Consider the following 20270-nt stretch of genomic DNA (forward strand, 5'->3'; position numbering starts at 1 on the left):
GGCGGTTGAGGATCGCGACCCATTCAAGCAGGCTCTAGCTTCGAAGATGGGTCCACACCCAGGAGTTCTGAGTTGATTCTCCACACTCCAGGGTGGCTAATTCCTCATTTAAAGGGGTGGACACTGGCAGGGAATTTATCCAAAGGGCTCCCTTTGGACATCCATCGCCAGATCTCTCAATTCAGGCCGGGCGCTTCCCTCACAGGGTGAAGTGCTGGAAGCGCCCTAATGGGTCTCAGGCCTGTGGTCCACAGAAGCGGCGCAACTGCACATCAATGTGCTAGAATTGAGAGAACAGTCAGGTTGGTGTTCAAAGCGACCGGGAGCGGAGTTCAAGGCCATGTGGTCCGTCTCGAGGATGGACAACCAGGCGGCAATGACCTACATCCTGAAGCAGAGGTGATGCGGTTTCCCGTCTCTTCTGCAGGAGGCATGGCGGTTTCTGCTCTGGAGTGCGACCAGTCGACATCACAATTAATGCCTGTTTATCTCCCTGGGGACAGACGTTCGAGCAGATGCACACTTTCGGCCGTATCCCTGGCCCCTGACAGTGGATGCTCCATCGAGGGGGATATTGAGGGCTATCTCCCAGTTGTTCCCGGGTCCGTTCCAGGTGGATCTGTTTGCATCTGGGGGCCGAACCAGATTCGGTGTTTTGCTCGGATACGGATCAGAGAGCCATCGCCAAGAGCGGCTTTCCAGCTCGATTGGACGGACAGGGTTCTGTGGGCGTTCCGCACCTACCCTGATTCCCAAAGTCCTCTTGCAGCTTGCCACCCAACCAGCTCGACTTCTTGTGCTCCTTGCACCCCTTTGGTTAGCTCAAAGTTGGTTTCGGTACTACTCAGGTTTTCTGGCTCAGCCTCCTGTACTATTACCGCTTCGACCCGGACTTACTATCCCAGAGCGGGCGCCGCACCCAAATCCAGGATTCAGTGGGTGGCGGCTGGCCTCTGTCCAGAATCCGCCTTGGCGGAATTCCTGCACCAGTTGCAGACACAATTCTGGCAGCGGAGGGATTCGACAAGCGTTCAGTATGAGGATAGATGGGCCTGTTATGCTGGGCTGGTGTGTTTCCGGCAGAGGGATTCTTGATCCCTTTTCTTCAACTGTAATTGAAGTACTGGAGTTCTTGCAGTCTCGGTTAGAAGCCGGTTTAGCTCGCGTCTACTATCGGGGCTACTCCCGGCAATCTCTGCCTTCCATATCCCTGCCGGACCCGGTGCTCTCTTGGGGCCAGCGCCCTCGTACAGCAGCTTTTTAGCGAAGCGTGGACAGAATCCGTCCGACTGTCCGGTAGATTAGTCCCCGATGGGACTTGTCAATCGTTCTTGATTGGATGTCCGGTCCTCTCTTTCCACGATCTGTCGTCTCTTTCCTCCAGCTGTTAAGTTGGAAGGCTGCCTTTCTTGTGGCGATAGCGTGTGGCGAGGCGGGTAGGTGATATCCATGCGATGTCAGCGGATCCTGCTCTGACTGTCTTTCACAAAGACAGAGTCAGTGTATTCGGTTGCCAGACTCCTACCGTCCTAAGATGCAGATGAAGCCTTTCATATACTAGGCCCTCATCGAGACGCTGCCAGCTTTCACTCAGCCTCCATCGTCCGGTACCTCTCTTGGCGTGCTCCGTCTTAGATGTCCGTAAGACTCTCAAGGCTTACTGTAAGCGTATTATATTTCAGCGCCCAGGTTTTATTTTTTCGGCTTTTTGGCATAAAACATTTTAAGCGAAAATTTATACACGCAAATAAACCTGTCATTCATTCAGTCTAGCCGCGCTTCGCCCTGAGTTGTTACCATAACACATCGCGTTTGAAGACAGAAATCAGCGGGAATCTTAAATTGGCGACTGATCATACTTAACTGTCGCTGTAATGGATTTCCCAAAACATAATTAAATAATGAGCCAAATCCATTGCGAGATTAGCGAAAACAGCAATGTGTGTTGTGGCCGCCATGGAAGTGGTCACATGACATGGTTTGATACAAAACAGATTACCGTGAAGCTTGACTTCGGAAAAGAAATAATACAGCAGTATTTTATTTATTCAGTAAGATTTTATTCACCAGTACATCATAGAAGCGAATAGTCACTAACACTCCAATCATCTCATTCACAACAACCCGGCTTGTTTGAAATCACAAAGAGCTTCATATACAGTGTAAAGTTAATTCGTCAAATCGAGTCAAATTGGAACATAAGACTGATGTGTTTTCATCTCTTCGGGGAGTAAGCGGATTACTGTGTACTAGTATATCGCACAGATAGGGATTTCCTGTGAGTAAGCAATAAGCGCCGCCTGACAGGTTAAGCCACTCTGTTTGTTTTCACTGCTATTAGTGGCAGCCAAAGAGACAGCTGGCAGTTCCGGCAATTACTGATTAGCGGCGAATAATTGACGCCGAAGTAGTCTAAACTGTCAATTTCGCGAAAATTGCACCGGCGAAAATAAGTATGTTTACAGTATATCAAGCGAGCGGCTGCTATCAAGAAGATAAGCAGCTGTTCTGTTGTTATGGCGGTGGCAAGGCTGGTCTTCCGCGAACAAAGCAGACCATATCTAGGTGGCTTGTCTCTGCCATTTGTTCGAGTTACTCTTACAAAGGATTAACCATCCCTCAGGGTTTAAAGGCTCATTCGATTAGGGCAGTGGCGACATCAAAGAAAGCATGCCCAGCGGCACTGCCCATTGAGGAGATCTGCTCAGCGGCTATCTGGAGCCGACCGAGAATGCGTTCATCCGCCACTATCAGCTGGACAAACACTCCGGGGAATGCGTGCCCGGTTTGGCCAGACAGTTCTCACCAGTGGGCAGTGTAAAGTGATTCTCTAGCCCGAATGAGCCTTAGAAATCCACGTTTGCTTTTCTCATGTTGTAGGTGTTAATAAATTCCTCAATTTTTATCGGTGGTGGTATCACATTGGTGGTGGTTTTACCGTATGTAAGCGATTATCACTCTCTACAGTCACTGTGTTCATCCCTGCACTTGCGCCAGCTGGTTTGGGTTGCTGAGGGATATATATTGGACTCGCCCATACTTTCCCTCCCATTTTGATGGTTGGGGGTGGGACTTGCGTCCGCCTTTATAAATTCCACCAATAGCCTATCGGCTAGGCCCCTTTTCCCCGCCTTGCGCCCGCCTGATTGACATCAGCGGTCAGGTGACTAGGTGAGTGTACTTTCTCTCTCTGTCGGCTTCAGCTGTGCAGCCGACTGAACTAGGGGTATGTTAGGCAGACAGAATACGGCTCGACTCAACATCGTTGGGAGTCTGTCTTATCTTATATGTACCCCAAGGAGGACTTCTTCTGAAAAAGAATTTTACAAACCTGGAGAGGTTATGAATTCTTTGAAGAAAAGTCCTCAAGAATACCGACCGCCACCTCCCCTCATTCTGTCTGACCGTTCAGCATGAAAGTGAGGTCACGAGGTACACAGCCAGAGTTACCTGCTCTTGGCTGTAGGGGCCCTCACGGGGCCCTCACGAGGGGCCCTGTAGGGGTGGTCTCACCACACATAGCGAGTTTTTGTTTGGTAAAATATTTTTATTGAAATATTATTGTTACAACTGTAAGTAGGCTTTTAAAATGGACATTTTAATGCTTATATGTACCCCAAAGGAGGACTTTTCTTCAAAAGAATTCATAACCTCTCCAGGTTTGTAAAAATTTGCTTACCCTCAGCTCAAATTAGTGGTCAGGGGCTAGCAGACATGCATGAATTGCCAATGTTCAGAAATGAAGTGGTCTGGTCTTGATAGCTGCAACTGTTAATGTGGAAAATGTTGATTACAGGTACATTTTCTGTATCCCTGAACCACAGTTCTGTTTGGGTTATGTGGTTGTTAACATACTGAGGATACTTTTGATTCAGTCCTTTGAATTGCCACTAAACAAGAACAACCTTATTAGGATTTTGAAACCGCAATTTTAGAAAAAGTGAAACAGTTTACAACAGGCCACCAGATGTTTTAGATCATTTCATGTGTCAAAGCTGTGTGAATCCATGCTATGAACCAAGAGGTAATCATGTGGTCAGTTGACAAGAGGCGTGTGAAGCTAACAATACTGGATGACCACAGTCATCTGTGACCTTCACCTTGGTACCTGAATAGCTTGAATGAGAAATCTCAGTATTTATTGCAAGATTCCCCTTAATCTTCTGCAGTGTCTTCTAAATTCACCCACTAGTATGTAGAGAATATGTTTTTAGTTACATTACACTAACATTTCGATTGATCATGATTATTTCCATGCACTGACATACAGCTGTGCTGTTTGAATTACTGAACATGAACATATATATTCACTTCCTCACACCCGTTCTTCTATGTCAGTGACAGCACTGTCAATCCAGTCGCATTACCCGGCCCGTTGTATTACACCGGCGATCCTGAAGACATTGTCTACAACAGCGACATCACCACATCCTACTCATTTGACCCGCCCATGACAATGAAGTTCAAGGTAAGCTAGGTACAGTCTGGGTGGAGCGTTCCTTGGTTTTTGGAAGACATCACTGGGGACTAATACAGCTATGTGAAAACACCGAGACTCAACTTAATGCAGCTTTTGTATTTGGAACTGTGTTTTCTTCATCTGTGAGTAGAAAATGTTTATTGTTCAATTGAAAATTGAAGCTGAAGAAGTTATGAGGAAAGGAAATGTCATAAAATACAGGTTTAGATGCCATCAGTCATATCTGTAGAATCAGTCCACTGCTGACCTAGCACAGGTCGTTTATGTGAAATGACTTCGAGATAGCGTCTAGCCTTGCTAAATGTTTGCTTTTCCCTCACTAACATGTGCCTGTCACTGGAAATAGACTAGAATTTGTCAGTCAAAGGGGCGAGCAGCTATACATATCTGCTTGTCCTGCGGGCAGCTGTTAAGGTAACCCGTGGTTAGTTAGGCACTTGCTCATCATGCTGAAGTCCCGACTTTAATTCTCCACATGGAGTGCGATTGTGTGAAGCCCATGTCTGGTGTCCCCTGCCGCGATATAGCTGAAATATTGCTGAAGCAGCGTAAAACTAAACTCACACACTCACTTGTCCTGCTGAATCTCGGCTGACCCTGACTAAAAAATTTCTTTATACACATAGTTAATATTTCTTCATTCATATTTTGTATATTAAATGTTACTAAACTTTAGATGTAACTTAATGATTAGATCTCACAAAAAGCTTACAAACAGTAACACGATGATAGACTGCAAATTGTGATAATGATTTGTTGACAGTGTTCCATCAGTGCCCTGAGTTTGTGGAATCAGAAGAAATACCCCCTGGAGTTCTTCGATATCTGTATCCTTTTCACGGCTGACTAGAAACTGACCTGTGTACTGTTAGACTTGATACTTCCAGTATTGTTGACACTGATTTACTGATCTGCAGTATTCATGCATTTTCACAAGGAAAGGAAGATAACAGGCTATAAAAACCACCACCTTTGCCAAATTTGGTTTAAATTCATGCTCTATCAAAACACCTCCAGTGGCTATTATGAGTTATGTCCTTTTCATGTCCATTTTATTTACCAATCAGATTTCACCATTCATATCACTTGCATTTCCTTCAACCAACATGGCAGTATTGAGTCAAGACTAGCTGTTCCAAGTCAATAGGAGGAGAAAAGTTTCACATTCCTTGTCCCAGACATCAGTGCATGTCGATTGTAGGACAGGACTTGAGCATCTTCATAAACAGGCATGAAAAGTCTGCTTTGCAAATCCTATTATTGACTATATGCTATACATAGAATTGCCTGAACAACTAACTGTGAAGATTGCCATGTTGGAAAGTGGACTTTTATAGTCAGTTAACTCTATTGTCTTGGGAAGCTGTATTTATGAAGCTATCCGAAATTCTTTTGGTCAGATATAACACAATAATGAATGACTCTTAGAGCTATGGAAGCGGAAATCCAATGGCATTGATGGATTTCTATCTTCTGTCATCTGGACCCTTTTTTTTTTAAATTAAGAGAGTCTTGATTTTGCTCCTGAATTATTTTATTCTAACATGAGATAACGTTGCTGGTTGATTTCAAACACTGTTGAACTGTATTGAAAGCAGAATATGTCATCCCTACACTGGGTTTCTACAGAAGGTTGTTATGTAAATCAGCTATAGTTAACATGTTTTACTAACTTTTAGTCATCATATGGCTTAAAAATACTGCCGATGTGACTTTAAATTTTAACTCACTCAGTCACCCCCGTAAATCAGATGGAGGTAAGAGTTATGTGCCCTTGACTGCTGACCTAGACCTGGACTACACAGACGGTACTGAGAGACGACTCTACAAGGTCCCCTTGCTCATCAGCAACTACAGAGACGTGTCTGGCCGCAGAGTCAATGATGGTATGTTGCTTCCTCCCCCAGGAACACCGCCTCCGTGGTGTAGTGGTTAGAGCGGAAGGTCGCGGGTTCGATCCCCGACCGCGTCATACCAAAAGACGTTAAAATATGGTACTTGTTGGTCCCTGCCTGACGCTCGGCATTAATGGGTACATCAAGGACTGGTCGGCTCGGAGTCAGTATAATGTGTCTGAGTGGGGTATTCATGCTTCACTGCGGCATGGTATCTCAGTGGGCTAGCACTCTAAAACCAGCTTCAGTCTGGGCTAGTACAAGCAGCCGCACATACACATACACTCGCATGCACGTCGTCATATGAGCGAAATATTCTCAAGCACGACGTTAAACCCAATTTCACCTCACCTCACCTCCTCCAGGATCAATCACATTTCCTTGTTAAGATGGAGCACTGCTAGGACGGGGGTGTAAGGAACTGTAAACCAGGAACTGATGATTGTTATTAGTACATGCCTATGTAAAAAAAAGCATTTTGAAGAGACATTTACTTCAGTTTTCTGCTTAGTTATACAAAGCAGTTTATTGAATTATTGATTTGAGAAATGTTGTGAAATACCTTTAAGACTGTTTGGTTATTTCATGAATTTTCCTATTTCAGGTGCTATGGCAGACTGGCAGCTCACTCGAAGATTGTTCTTGGTTGACAATGAGGCCACAATCACAACTTCCACATCACCAGGTAGGTTTAATGGTTTTTGTGGATTTCTGTTGTCTTGTGGCTTTGTGTTACACAACATTAACAAGATGTTGACATATTGTCATGGGATGAAAAATGTGGATAAATAATAACAGTTTTGAATAACTCAATCAGTCTGTGTATTTTATGAATGAAAAGTGTGCACAAGCCGTTTATAAAACAGATGATGTTTTACATCATACCATATCTTTCCCTTCAGGCAGGTTGGGTTTCATACTCCCAGAGAACTGAAAATTATAAAGGTGCAAAATGTTGTTGTGATCCATATGTTTTAAAACTTTCAATTGGCAACTAAACTTTTTGGCAATTCAATTCAGAAAATGCCAGTGTTAATATATGAACCTTTGTAAGCTGAAATTTTGCAAGAACAAGAAATTGTGAAAAGCTCAGTTTGCAGACTAGAGGGTAGGACTTGATGCTATGGATGACCAGTTATTCCCAGGAATACAGTCTTGGAATCAGGGTTAGCTCTTGCCATACTCAATTATCATGTCTCCAGTCTGTTGTGGTGTATTCCTTGGAACTTTTAGTCTCCATAGCTTTGTCTTTGAACTGATGAACCAGTCTCATCTCACTCTCACTGGCTGGTGTTGTTCCAGATGTGCAGACTGCACCCAATGCAACCTATGTGCGATATGTACAGTCAATCCAGCTGGTCCTGAGTCTGCAGGCAGGAACGACTGATGGCAAGATCAACCCTCCATACTTCAAGATAACGTACGGCGAGGTGGCCAGGGAGGCTGCACAGGGTGGTCAGAAGGTTTCGGTATGTGTACCACTAGTACTGTCAGATAATTGTGTCAATCAGTTCCTCAGTGTTGGCATTCTATTCTGTAGAATATTGTGTTATTGTATTGACCAAGTTGAGGTTACTTGACCAGTGGCAACAGTCACTGAATATTATATCCCTCCACGTTAATGTCCCTTCAGGTGTCATTCAGCGTCACCTACTCAATGGACCAGGGGAAGTATACTCGCGACTTCCAGATTGCCACCGGTACACTAGGTACGTTGTCAGTGTTGTACGCAGGCTACAGGACATGGGTGTGGTCGAAACGGGGCCGCAGAGCTGCCATTGACTTCCCCACCATCATCAACTTCATCTTCTACCTGGCTGGCTCTCTAGCCAACACTTTCTTCATCATCACATTCGGGATTTCCTTCTACTGGCTCATCTTCTACAAGGTATGTGTCTCAAACTGCCAGGCTTCTACCCGTGAAGGTCTGGTTTAGAATTGATCTTTAGCAACCTATGCTTGTCATAGTTAAGAGGCAACTACATGAGGATCGGGTGGTCAGGCTCGCTGACTTGGTTGACATATGTTATCGTATCCCAAATGCGTAGATAGATGCTCATCCTGTTGATCACTGGATTGTCTGCTCCAGACTCGATTATTTACAGACTGCCACTATGTTGGTGGAATATTGCTGAGTGAAGCATTAAACAATAAACAAACAAATGCCAGGCTTTCATTATTGAAACATAAGAGGGTCTCAAGTAAAGCCAACTTCCCTGGCTATACACCCCACAACTGGTTTACCAGGACCAGGTTCCAATATTGACAAGCCAGTATGCATAGCTTGAATGTTTCAGCCTTTAACAACCTCACCCTTGCTCTGTCACAGGCAGTTTATGATTGTGTGTGTGCTTTTGTCAAAGTGAATGTCGGATGATGTTTGGCTTCAAAGAAAATAAAACAGCTCTGGTGTGCAGTACCTTTTAAACCATGGGTATTAACTTTGGGTGGTCATTATTGATGTGTGCAATATGGGAGAATGCGGTCATGGATGGCTAGCAGCGCCACTCAGACCACAGCTGTTGAACCCACCTACATGGTGTGGGAGACTACCGCCTTGGATTGCTCGCAGTGCCATTCAGACCACAGCTGTTGAACCCCACCTACATGGTGTGGGAGACTACCATCTTCGAGTGTTATACTAAGTGCAAGTATTTGTTTCAGAGACAGAATGCAGTATACCTGGTCCACCCATCAGGTCAGGCCCTAGAAGACTGGCTCGCCCTGTTCGGATCATCCTTTGCCCTGAAGACTCTCAGCATCATCCACATGATGGTTTTACAGTGCACCACAGACATCTTCCTCATAGACTGGGAGCGACCCAAAGGTGTCCAGGAAACATCAAAGGATGGCCGGAAATCTGGAGGAACTCCTGTGTCAATCTGGCGGACATATTTTGTGGCAAATGAATGGAATGAAATTCAGGCAACAAGAAAAATTAGCCCTGTGCTTCAGGTGTTTGCTGTCGTGTTCTTCCTGAAAGTGGTGGGGTTCGAAAATGTTGCTACAATGGATCCTGATGGAAGCGTGTTGAAGAATGCTGCAGATTACCAGAGTCAACAGTCCTACGTATACAGATACGCCGTCGCTGTTCTTGTCTACCTCTTGGTTGGTGAGTGTGTAGCTGTATATAGGAATGTGTGCCCATGGCCGTGTGAGGGTTTAACTGATTCTAGGTACGGTGTTTACACAATATGAGTATCATAATATACAAGAAGGTGTTGCAATATATAATGCTGGATCTATTTACCAGAAGTGCATATCATTTGATCTGGTATTAGTTGGAGTGATATTGGGATGTTCAAAGTCAGAAATGATCTTCAGCAGTAATCCATAACAATGAAGGAAGAGAAACTCACTGTCTCTCTGAGTCTTAAATGAATTGTAAATATTTGCAGGTTCAATACACAGCCTGACTATCTTACATTGAATGTTCAGGAAACTTTAACTACAGAACTGTGTTATCATTTCCTTTCAGCCATAACTCAGTGGATCTTCTACGTGTTCATCTATGAGAGGTTCATTGAGGATCCAGTACGCCAGTTTGTAGACTTGTGCTCCATGAGTAACGTGAGTTTGTTCATCATGGCTAACTCAGCATATGGCTACTACATCCACGGACGGTCCGTGCACGGCAAGGCCGACACGGATATGAAGGAGATGCACCAGATGATGAAGAGGGAGGAGGTAAGAGAGGACTACTAGGACAGCATGTGGAGTGAGTGAGGTAGACTGGTAGTTAAAGGTTGGATTGTTGTGCCCAACATCCTGGTTTCTTGGTGTGAGGCTTTTTCTGTTAAAGCAAAACAATTGTGCTTATGTAGCTGTGTTGCAGTAAGATAAATGTAGTTAGTGAAATGATGTTCTGTTTAACAGTAAGACGTGTGTTAAATGAGGTTGTATTTTGTTGTGCAGCAAGACATGTGTGGCCAACGTGGACTGATGCCGAACACAGAACAGCAAACATTCCAGATGACCCTGCCTAGCAGACTGCGAGACAAATACGACCAGGTCTACCTCCCTGCAGCTCTAGATGTAAGACATACGGCATAGTCGCAGTTTACATAGGAGGCTAATGATTTAAGACATGCCGTACTTATTCTGTGGTGTCATACAGATGAAGCCACATTGTTTGAGCAGACATATCACAACATCAAGGCCAACTGTTAGTAATACCTTTTGACATTAAGAGACAGTTTCAGGAAGAACCCTTATTCTTTTTTTTGTTTACCAGCAGAACACATTTATTTTTCATCTTACCTTGTAAAGGGAAGTAGCCCAGTTGATCAAGTCTTGGGTTTGATATCTCAATGGGAAGCCCTTTGTTGGCATCCAATGCTATGACTGGGACGTTGCATGAAGCTGTGAGAAACTCTCCCCGGTTAGTTCAGGCACAACTCTAAGTGTCCACTGTTTCACATTGTAGACAGCCATGGCTGGGAATAGAGAGGCAGGGAACAAGGGCAAGATCACAGACAAGAGTGTCGAGGCCTACACCATGCTGAACAAATTCCTACAGGCCTTCATTGACCATGTGAGTATGATTTAAATGGTATTTTTGAACTTATACTATCACACATTTAACACTTTCAGGTTGATTTTCAACTGTTACAAATGGACACTAATGAAACCTTATTAAAGAGGCAATTTTAAACTTATTCTATCTCACGGTATGCACCTCTCTCTTCTTCTTCGACCCATAATGTGGAAGCGTGCTGTAAGCTAAGTTGAATCAAAACTTCTTGGCCTCTGTACCACCTGACCTCTACTCGGGCAGTGAACTCCATACTTCACTGTCACAATGCCGATTGACAGATCTAGTGACTTTTTCTTAGAGCACCACAATCGCATTGTCAGCGACTACTGGCAGTGTGTCTCTAATTTTCTGGATGGGCATGTAGCACCTACAATGATTCATTTATTAGAGCTTGTCTACAGTGATCCCTCCAACTCAGCGATGATATCAAATTCAACAATCCCTGTTCAAATGAATTTTCCCATTGAGTCTTCAGTCAAATTGTTTGACGGAAAAATCCAACCAATTCTTTTATATGGATCAGAGGTTCAGGGGATTACAAGTAGCAAGCATATAGAAAAAGTTCATACTAATTTCTGTAAATTCATTTTGAAATGTGGATATAAAGCTGCTAATAAAATGATTTACTGTTTGTTTACGAGGAGACTTTGATGATTACAGTGACTATGAAGTGCCCTGACAGACTCGTCTTGAATTCCCAATGAAACGGATTACTATCAGCCTTTTATTGCCAGTGATGATGAATGAATTGCCATTCGAGGTAAAGAATGATTATGTTGAGGTTTAGATCGGTCAATGAGAGGATAACTATCCCAGCCTTAATTACCAGTGATGATGGACGGTGCCAGGCCTGGTAAGAGTGATCATGTAGAGTTTCCGCCAGTCAGCTGAGAGAAACAGTTTACCGAGGGCGTCAGACATAAACCCAAGTCCACGCCACTTTAGATAGAGGTTACTCGGTTCAGGCTTAAGCCCTCAGTTCAGAGGTCACTGCAGGCATGTCCTGATTCATCCGTAAGCATCGACCTTAGACTTCGAGCGTTCCTGGAGTCACTGGTCCTTTTACACTCCAGCCATTCCATCAACTTTACAAAATGTTCCGGTAGATTGGCGATCCATGCCTCCACATCTACTAACTTTATCACTCCATCTGGGGATAACTTCATTTTATGAAGCCAGCATACCTTCCTCACGATCACTGATTATCGACCTGCATCACTATGGTAGTACAATGTGCCAGATGTTCCGGTGACTGACGATCTCCGTACCATGAACCCACTACATTCCAGCACTTCTTTCTTACTGTCATGCTGGCTTGACTAATCGAATGTATCCTATCTCAGGAGATTCGCCTTCTTCAGTGGCATTAGTTGCTAGGCCTTCTGACGTCAGCTCAAGACCCAGCGTACAGAGGCCATCTCAACTCCATTTATACAGCGATTTCTCGCCCATATCTTGAGGCCGACAACTGAACCCGAAGGAACTGATCCATAACCTTCCTGAACAGCTTAGTCCAGTCTTTCCAGTGGTGGCTTGACAAGCGGAATATCTGGCTGGAGTTTTTCTTGGTACCCTTAGCTCATGTATTCATATACTTATCCCATCTCACGCAATGGACTCCCACCCGACCTGCCCCCATCACAGATTGCTGGAAGCTCAAGAGACAGGAATGGCCAGCTAGGGGACGTCCAGACTTGATCATCTGAGGACACTGCACCCTCATAGAGATGATTGACAGGTCATGCTATCAGAGGGGGGGCAGAGGTCAAAAGATTGGTACAGAGGCCAAGAAGTTTTAGGATTTCAACTTAGCCTACAGCACGTTTCCACATGTGGGTCGAAGAAGAAGAGAGAGTTGCATACCAGTGAGATAGGATAAAGTATATAAATATACAATTTATAGTTACCAAATTTTAGACTATGTCTCCCCATCAATTTTCATATTTGTAATTATTGATTAAATCACTTCACAGTATAACACTTCCTACAGTCTCTGTAATATGAATTACTAGATTGATCTACACAGCAGTGTTAATGAGATGCAGTGGTGATGGAACTACTGGAATTAAGAAATTATGGAACTGCCAATTTGCCAGAGCTGAGATCCCTTTAAGATGTATGTTTGTATATGTTTCAGTCCCTGGGGACCTTGGACTATGTGGTGAAGGACAAAGGCGCTGCTGGAGTGTGATGGACACTGAGTTCTTTGATGTGCAAGACAAGGGCATACTCTACAATGAAGTATTGTCTTCATGACTCAGGGTTAAACCATCCTTGGTTATCTAGTTTAATATTATCCATGCAATCATGCGTGCTGGTGGACCCAACTCTCTTGTGTCTAACACTGCACAGGGGTTTTTCTCTCTCATAGAGTATAGTTTGTTGATTCTTTTTCAGAAGAAGTCCTCGCTTGGGGTACATATAAGCATTAAAATGTCCATTTTAAAAGCCCTCACGACAGATTTGTAACAATATTTCAATAAAATATTTTACCAAACAAAAACTTCGTTATGTGTGGTGAGACCACCCTACAGGGCCCGATAGAGGGAATTTACTGTCAAAACAGGTAACTCTGGCTGTGTACCTCGTACCTCCCACTTTTCATGCTGTCGTCGGCCGGTGTAGGTCGATTGCATGAATCGAAGAATCTGATAATAAGGATGATGAGTGAGATAGAGTCAAATCCTGTATGTATGGTTCCTTTTTTATTTCTGAGCTAGCTGGAATCTTTGTATGACTTTTTTCATTCATGATTTGTTGTAACTACGGCGTATTAAGCTGTCTCCAATACGTTAATGGAGGCAAGATGGCGGACAGCGGGGTTCCGTTGCTTTCCTTCTCCTGGCTTTAGAAAAAAGCCTTGTAGTCGAGGTTGTAGAAAGGGCTGATATTTCATTTTGTAGATTATACTTGCCTAAATTCCTCTTTTTTCAGGCTTTAGGTAAGTTTTGCTTGAGTGTTTTAAATTGTAGTAGCGTTTACGTGTAAGCGGCTCACCTATGTTGCTCTTTTGTCACCTATATGCTTAATTAAAGCCGCTATTATGGCTTTTCGCTAGTAATTAATAGCTTTGCTGTATGCAGTTAAAAATATCGCCTTGGCGTTGTATTTTGTTCTGTTTTTGTTGTGTGCATATTATATTATGTATATCGATTACAGTCCTTGCTATTATCATAAGCGTGGTTCTGTTTTGCAGCCCAAGGGTGTGTGTCACCTGTAGCGGCAGTTTATGTAGCCTCAGGATCGCCACCTGGATTTTTGCTTCACGTTGTTTAGCGGAGGAAGCCCATGACGAACAAGGTTGTTCTATGTGTCAGGCTTTCTCCCCGCTCATCAAGTCCAGGCGTGCTGATTACATGTTCTACACGTCCCTTACTTCAGGCGAGGGGGACATTTACAGGGGTCAGGAGCAGCCTAAAGACAAAAGATAAAAACAAAGAAAAAGAAACGGCTTCCTCTCTTTTTCGGGGATGCTCCTAAGCGGGCGAAGGGTACCGGGGCCTCGGCTCCTTCACCTACCATCCCTCAACATCACAGGCACCTTCCCCTCCTGTCCCTGTTTCTAACCAGCTAACAATTGATTTTACTTTTCTGATATATTGCAGAAGCAGATGGATTCGGTCCACACTCGTGGCTGGCTTAGCGATGGCTGGCCTCCGACAGGAGATTGGTGTCCGACCAGGTGCGGGTGTGTGTATTGTCGAGGTCTATGGCGGGCAGTGCTCCTGCAACCTCAGCTTAGGCTCTGGTGTGGGGTTTCTGTCCGTAGAGTGTGATTGGCTCCGAGTTTCGCGTCTCGGTTGCTGGCCACCCTCCTCTGTAATAACTTCACCGCCCATTGAGCGCGGCCTCGGGTCTGGTCCATGTAGTTAAGTAGTTTGGCAGTCCCTGTGGTTGCCCTACTTCATGTGGTCCTACTGCTTTGGCGCCCGGCTTGGCGGGCCATTCGATTGTCTGGATCATTTTGTCTACCATTGAGGAATCCCAGCGGGCTCTTCCTCATCTGCGGCACCGCGACTCAGTCTCGAAGTCTTGGGTCGGGTGTGCGGGCAACCGACCTCTGCTCGCGGCTTCGCTTTGTCCCTCTCTGTAGACCCTCGGATGATCCCTCAGAGCTCTCTGGGAGCAGAGGACCTCACTCGGTGAGGATCGATTAGGAGGAAGAATGGAGGGATGAGGTCGGGGAGGAGTTGGAATGCATGCTGGTTGGTTTACAGTGCGTCCCTGGGGAGGTCAGATGCAGGGCGTATTATTCTGTTATGCAGGTGAAGTGGTCGAGTACTGAAACACCCGACCCTCAGGAGTTTACGCCTCCCAGGGGAGGCTTTTACTCCAAGGTGGTGGGGACACAGGCTCGTATCTTACCCTCCAGTCTTGTCTACGAGTAATCAAGCCCCTCCTCATGGTACCAGGTCCAGGTTGATTTGCCAGAACTTGACCGTTGATTTTACCTCATGGGGAACTTGCCTCTAATCCCAGTGGTTAGCGATTGTATTTACGCATCCGTAAGCCCTAGGGGATTACGTCGATTAATTCTATGGCTTCAGCCAAACCAAGGTCGCCCGGCTTCATGCCCGTTCGATAGCAGCCTACAGCGGCTTAAATCCGCCCTATCGATCCTTTGAAGAGCAATACGCGAAATGCGGTTCAGTACCTCAAAGTGGCGTCATTCACTTCCTCCTGGTGTTGCAGAGGCACGCTACTGGATGATGATGGTATGAGTGGAAGATGAATCTCCACTCCACCTTGGCTAAACAGTGCAGAGGGTACAGTCACATCTGGTAGCGATTCTATCAGGTAAAGTCGGCACTTGCCAAAATGATATGCGGCGGTGATGGGCCTCCAACTAGCCTGCTCAATTTCCGTGCCGTCGGTATTACCCGCCTGCCAGCGAGCTTTCTGCTGGCGCTGCCATTCGGATGGAGTTCTACCTGTTTCGGGGCAGCTACAGTAGTCGGGGAGGCGGAAGCTATCTCAACCTTCTAAGGACTCTAAGCCCTTGCTGGAACAGCCTCCACCACACGTCGCTCGCGGCCCGGTTGTCTCCTCGCATATCCATCTGCTGCTGGCCGAAGGAATCATTAAATGGGCTTCAGCCCTTGCAGTCGTGGCGGAGGTAAGGAACTGAAGGCAGGGGAGCAGGGGCGAAGACGCGCGGCCCACCAGCCTTTTCAGGAGGGAAGTCGGCCCGGCTTCCCAGGCTATAATTCCTCGGAGCCCTTGTTTGAGTACCAGACCAAGGCGTCCAATTACTGCCAAAGTCCGGTATTCAATGTCTCCTGCCACATATCCCTGTGGGTGAGTGCGACTTTCCCTCTTCCTGCAGCCGATATGGAAAAAGTCCACGTCAATCCCTGGAGTCCTGTCCACACTCAGGAAAGGCCACTTGCCACGGTGGAAGCCAGAGACCCACCCTTCTCGGGATCCGTTGCCTCAGTGCGGCTGCCCCTAGAGAGAGGCGGAGTACTCGATGCCGAGGTCAGTGCGTTGCTGGACAAAGGCAGCCATATAGAGATGGTTCCTGTGGGACAAGAGTGATGTTGGGTTTTTACTCAACTTATTTCCTTGTCACCAAAGGGCCGGAGGGTTTAGACCTGCTTCCTGAAACCTCAGGGATACCCGAGCGACATGTTAGGTAGGTTGCGTCATTTCCAAGATGGAAACACTGCGTTAAATTGATTTAGGTCTGTGGAGAAGGAGATTGGCTCCGTCAATGCGACCCTCAAAGGCGAATACTTCGCATGTCCCTATGCACCCGAGTTCGAATGCGCCTAAGGTTTTCCTTGATTGGGAGGAGTGCTATCAGTTTGGTACTCCCCTTCGGCATTTCCACGAAGCCAAAATTGTTCTGGAAACTCATGCTGCTAATTCCAGCTCAGGTAGCCAGGTCACAGGGCAGGTGCCCAATCACCCGATACCTAAGAGCGATTGGCTCCTGTAGATCGCGGCTGCCACTCGCGGGCCGAGTTCGCGTTACACTTGCTGTGATGAGTATTCTCACCAAGTTGGGCTGGATTATCAACCTCAAAAGAAATCAGAACTGGATTCAGCACCCGGGATCTCTGAAAATTGTTCTTGGGAGGCGAGGAGTTGAGGAACAGGCGAGGGATAGTCTCACACAATGCTCGGACGTCAGCGTTAAAAGATCAGAGGAGTTGTGTTACAATTTCTCGGGTTCCCCAGGGCCTCGGCTTTCGGACTTGGCTCCAGTTGTTAGGCAACGTAGGCGACAGCGGTGTGGACATCGTTTGGCGGACGCGGCGGTTGAGGATGGAACCCATTCCTTCAGCGGAGCTCTGGCTTCGAATGTGGAGTCCACGCGAAGTTGCAGTTGATTCTCCACTCCGGGGTGGCTAATTCACTCATTTACGATTGAGTGGACACTTTGGCAGGGGTATCCAGGGGCTCGCTTTGGACATCCAAAGCCGCCAGATCTCTCAATGAATTCTGACGGGCCTTCCCTCACAGAATTTGAAGTGCCTTGCTGGCGCCCTATCCAGTCTCAGGCCTGTAGTCACAGAAGCGGCGCAACTGCACATCAATGTGCTAGAATTGAGAACAGTCAGGTTGGTGTTCAAGCGACTTGGGGGAGCAGGTTCAAAGACGTGGTCCGTCTCGAGATGGACAACCAGGCGGCAATGACCTACCATCCTGAAGCAGAGGCGGTCACCAGTTTCCGTCTCTTCTGCAGGAGGGCATGGCGTTTGCTCTGATGCGACCAGTTCGACATGCAGGTAATGCCTGTTTTGCTTCCGGGGCGGGGTAGCGTTAGAGCAGATGCTCCTGCGTGGAGTATCCTGGCCCCTGCGGTGGATGCTCCCATCGGGATGTCGGGGCTATCTCCCAGTTGTTGGTGGGTTGGAGTGGATCTGTTGCATCTGGGGGCCGAACCAGATTCGGTGTTTTGCTCGGATGCGGATCCGAGAGCCATCGCTAAGGCAGCTTTCCAGCTCGATTGGGCCGGACGGGTTCGTAGGCGTTCCGCCACTACCCCTGATTCAAAGTCCTCTTGCGGCTTGCCACCCAACCAGCTACCGACTTCTTGTGCTCCTTGCACTTTGGTGACTCAAAGCTGGTTTCGGTACTACTCAGGAACGACCGGCCTCCTGTACTATTACCCGCTTTAGGCGGACTTACTATCGAGCGGGCTTGGCACCAGAATCCCCAGGATTCAGTGGGTGGCCTGGCCTCGGAATACCGCCTCCACCTTGACGGAATTCCACCGGGTGCAGAGACACGATTCGGCAGCGGAGGATTCAAACAAGCGTTCGTACCGAGGGATAGATGGGCCTGTTATGCTGGCAACTGGTGTATTGACGGAAGTTTAGTCTTTTTCTTCAGCTGTAATTGAAGTACTGGAGTTCTTGCAGTCTCGGTTAGAAGCCGGTTTAGCCAGCGTCTACTATCGGGGAATACTCCGCGACGTCTCTGCCTTCCGCTTATCCTACCCGTGATTGCTTTCTCTTTGGGGCAGCACCCTCTGCGTACAGCTTTTAGCAATGGACAAGATCAAATCCGACTTTATCCGGTTGTTAGGACTTGTCAATCGTTCTTGATTGGATATCCGGTCCCTCTTTCGAATGTGATCTTTCACTCCAGCTATTTAAGTTGGAAGGCACTTCTTGTGGCGGTAATGCAGCAGGCGGGTAGGTGATATCCATCGCGATGTGGCGGATCCTGCTCCTGACTGTCTTTCACAAAGACAGAGTCGATAGGTTGCCAGACTCCTGCCGTCCTAAGATGCGACTTTCATGTCGCGAGCCCTATCGAACCTACCAGCTTTTGCCGCTCCGGCACCAGCTTCGTCCGGTGCCTCTCTTGGCGTGCTCGTCTTAGATGTCCATTAAGACTCTCAAGGCTTATATCAAGCGAAAGGCGGCTGCTATCAGGGAAGATAAGCGGCTTTGTTCGCTGTTGATATAAGCGGTGTAGCAAGGCTGGTCTTCAGTGAACAAACAGCAGACCATATCTGGGGTGGCTTGTCTCTGCCATTGTTCCGAGTTACTCTTACAAAGTTAACCATATCAGGGTTTAAAGGCTCATTCTATTAGGGCAGTGGCGACATCAAAAGCATCGCCCGGCGGTACTGCCACATTGAAAGAGATCTCTGCTCAGCGGCTATCTGGAGCGGGCGAGAATACGTTCATCGCCACTATCAGCTGGACAAACACTCCACGGGGGCGTCTTTCGGTTTGAACAGTTCCACCAAGTGACGTGCGTTCTCTGTTGTAAGGCCAGAAATCCACGTTTAGCACTCTCATGGTATGGTGTTAATAAATTCCTCAATTTTATGGTGGGTAGTATCACATTGGTGGTGGTTTTACTGTATGTGGCGATTATCACTCGCTACAGTCACTGTGTTCATCCCTGCACCAGCCCGGCTGGTTTGGGTTGCTGAGGATATATGTTAGTTCGCCCATACTTTCCCTCCCATTTTGATGGTTGGGGGTGGGACTTGCGTCCGCCTTTATAAATTCCACCAATAGCTATCGTGAGCTCCTTTTCCCCCGCCCGCGCCGGTCGGCGTAAGCGGGTAAGGTGACAGGTGGTCACTTTCTCTCTCTCTGTCGCGGCTTCGGCTCTGTGCCTTCGACTGAACTAGAGGGAGGTATGTTAGGCAGACGGGAATACCACTCCCGACTCAACATCGTTGGGAGTCTGTCTTATGCTTATATGTGCCCCAAGGGACTTTCTTCTGAAAAGAATTTTGAGCCTGGAGGTTAGCGGTGCTGAAAAAGTCCTCACCAGAATCACGCCCACCTCCCCTCATTCCTGTCTGACCGCGTTCAGCATGAAAAGTGATGCAGTGCAGCCAGAGTTACCTGCTCTTGGCTGTAGGGGCTCGCACGGGGCCCTGTAGAGAATGATCTCCACCACACACATATGGGGTTTTTGGGCGGTAAAATATTTATTGAAATATTGTTACAACTGTCGTAGGCTTTAAAATGGACGATTTTAATGCTTATAATGCCCCAAGGAGGACTTTCTTCAAAAAGAATTCATAACCTCTCCAGGTTTGTAAATTTTGTGATATAAATATAATGTTGAATAATGAGTTCGACAGGCTGTTGTTGCATAAGACTGACTGTAAGGTACTGTCTAAGCCCAGGTAAACTCATAATCAAACTTCGTATTAACAGGAAAATATATTAATTGTAGTCCTTGATAAAATAAGGAAGATGGTAAACATAAACTTCTTGCAACTGGCTCTTAGTTATGTTGTGTTTAGGACTGATTGTGAGATGTAAAGCATGAATAAACAAATCTGTACGCAATCTTAATATAACTTTCATTAACAGATGTTTTAGATATCCATGAAGTGGGCTGCGCATTGGATATTAATTTTCATGATTTCTCG

At 46.3% G+C, this 20270-nt stretch overlaps 1 protein-coding gene across 1 annotated transcript; it reads left to right on the forward strand.

Annotated features, from left to right (window-relative positions):
* The first annotated feature begins 4520 nt into the window (after positions 1-4520).
* On the forward strand, positions 4521-10939 carry LOC124278311 (meckelin-like). Its single transcript, XM_046714028.1, has 10 exons — positions 4521-4602; positions 5244-5307; positions 6271-6366; positions 6980-7060; positions 7678-7844; positions 8009-8263; positions 9040-9487; positions 9854-10062; positions 10291-10410; positions 10802-10939. The coding sequence occupies exons 4-10, from the start codon at positions 6985-6987 to the stop codon at positions 10922-10924; spliced, it is 1398 nt and encodes a 465-aa protein (XP_046569984.1). The 5' UTR covers positions 4521-4602; positions 5244-5307; positions 6271-6366; positions 6980-6984; the 3' UTR covers positions 10925-10939.
* Positions 10940-20270: the final 9331 nt, after the last annotated feature.

This window comes from Haliotis rubra, unplaced genomic scaffold, assembly GCF_003918875.1.
Source record: "Haliotis rubra isolate DU_JTF1 unplaced genomic scaffold, ASM391887v1 Scf2348, whole genome shotgun sequence".
NCBI lineage: Eukaryota > Metazoa > Mollusca > Gastropoda > Lepetellida > Haliotidae > Haliotis > Haliotis rubra.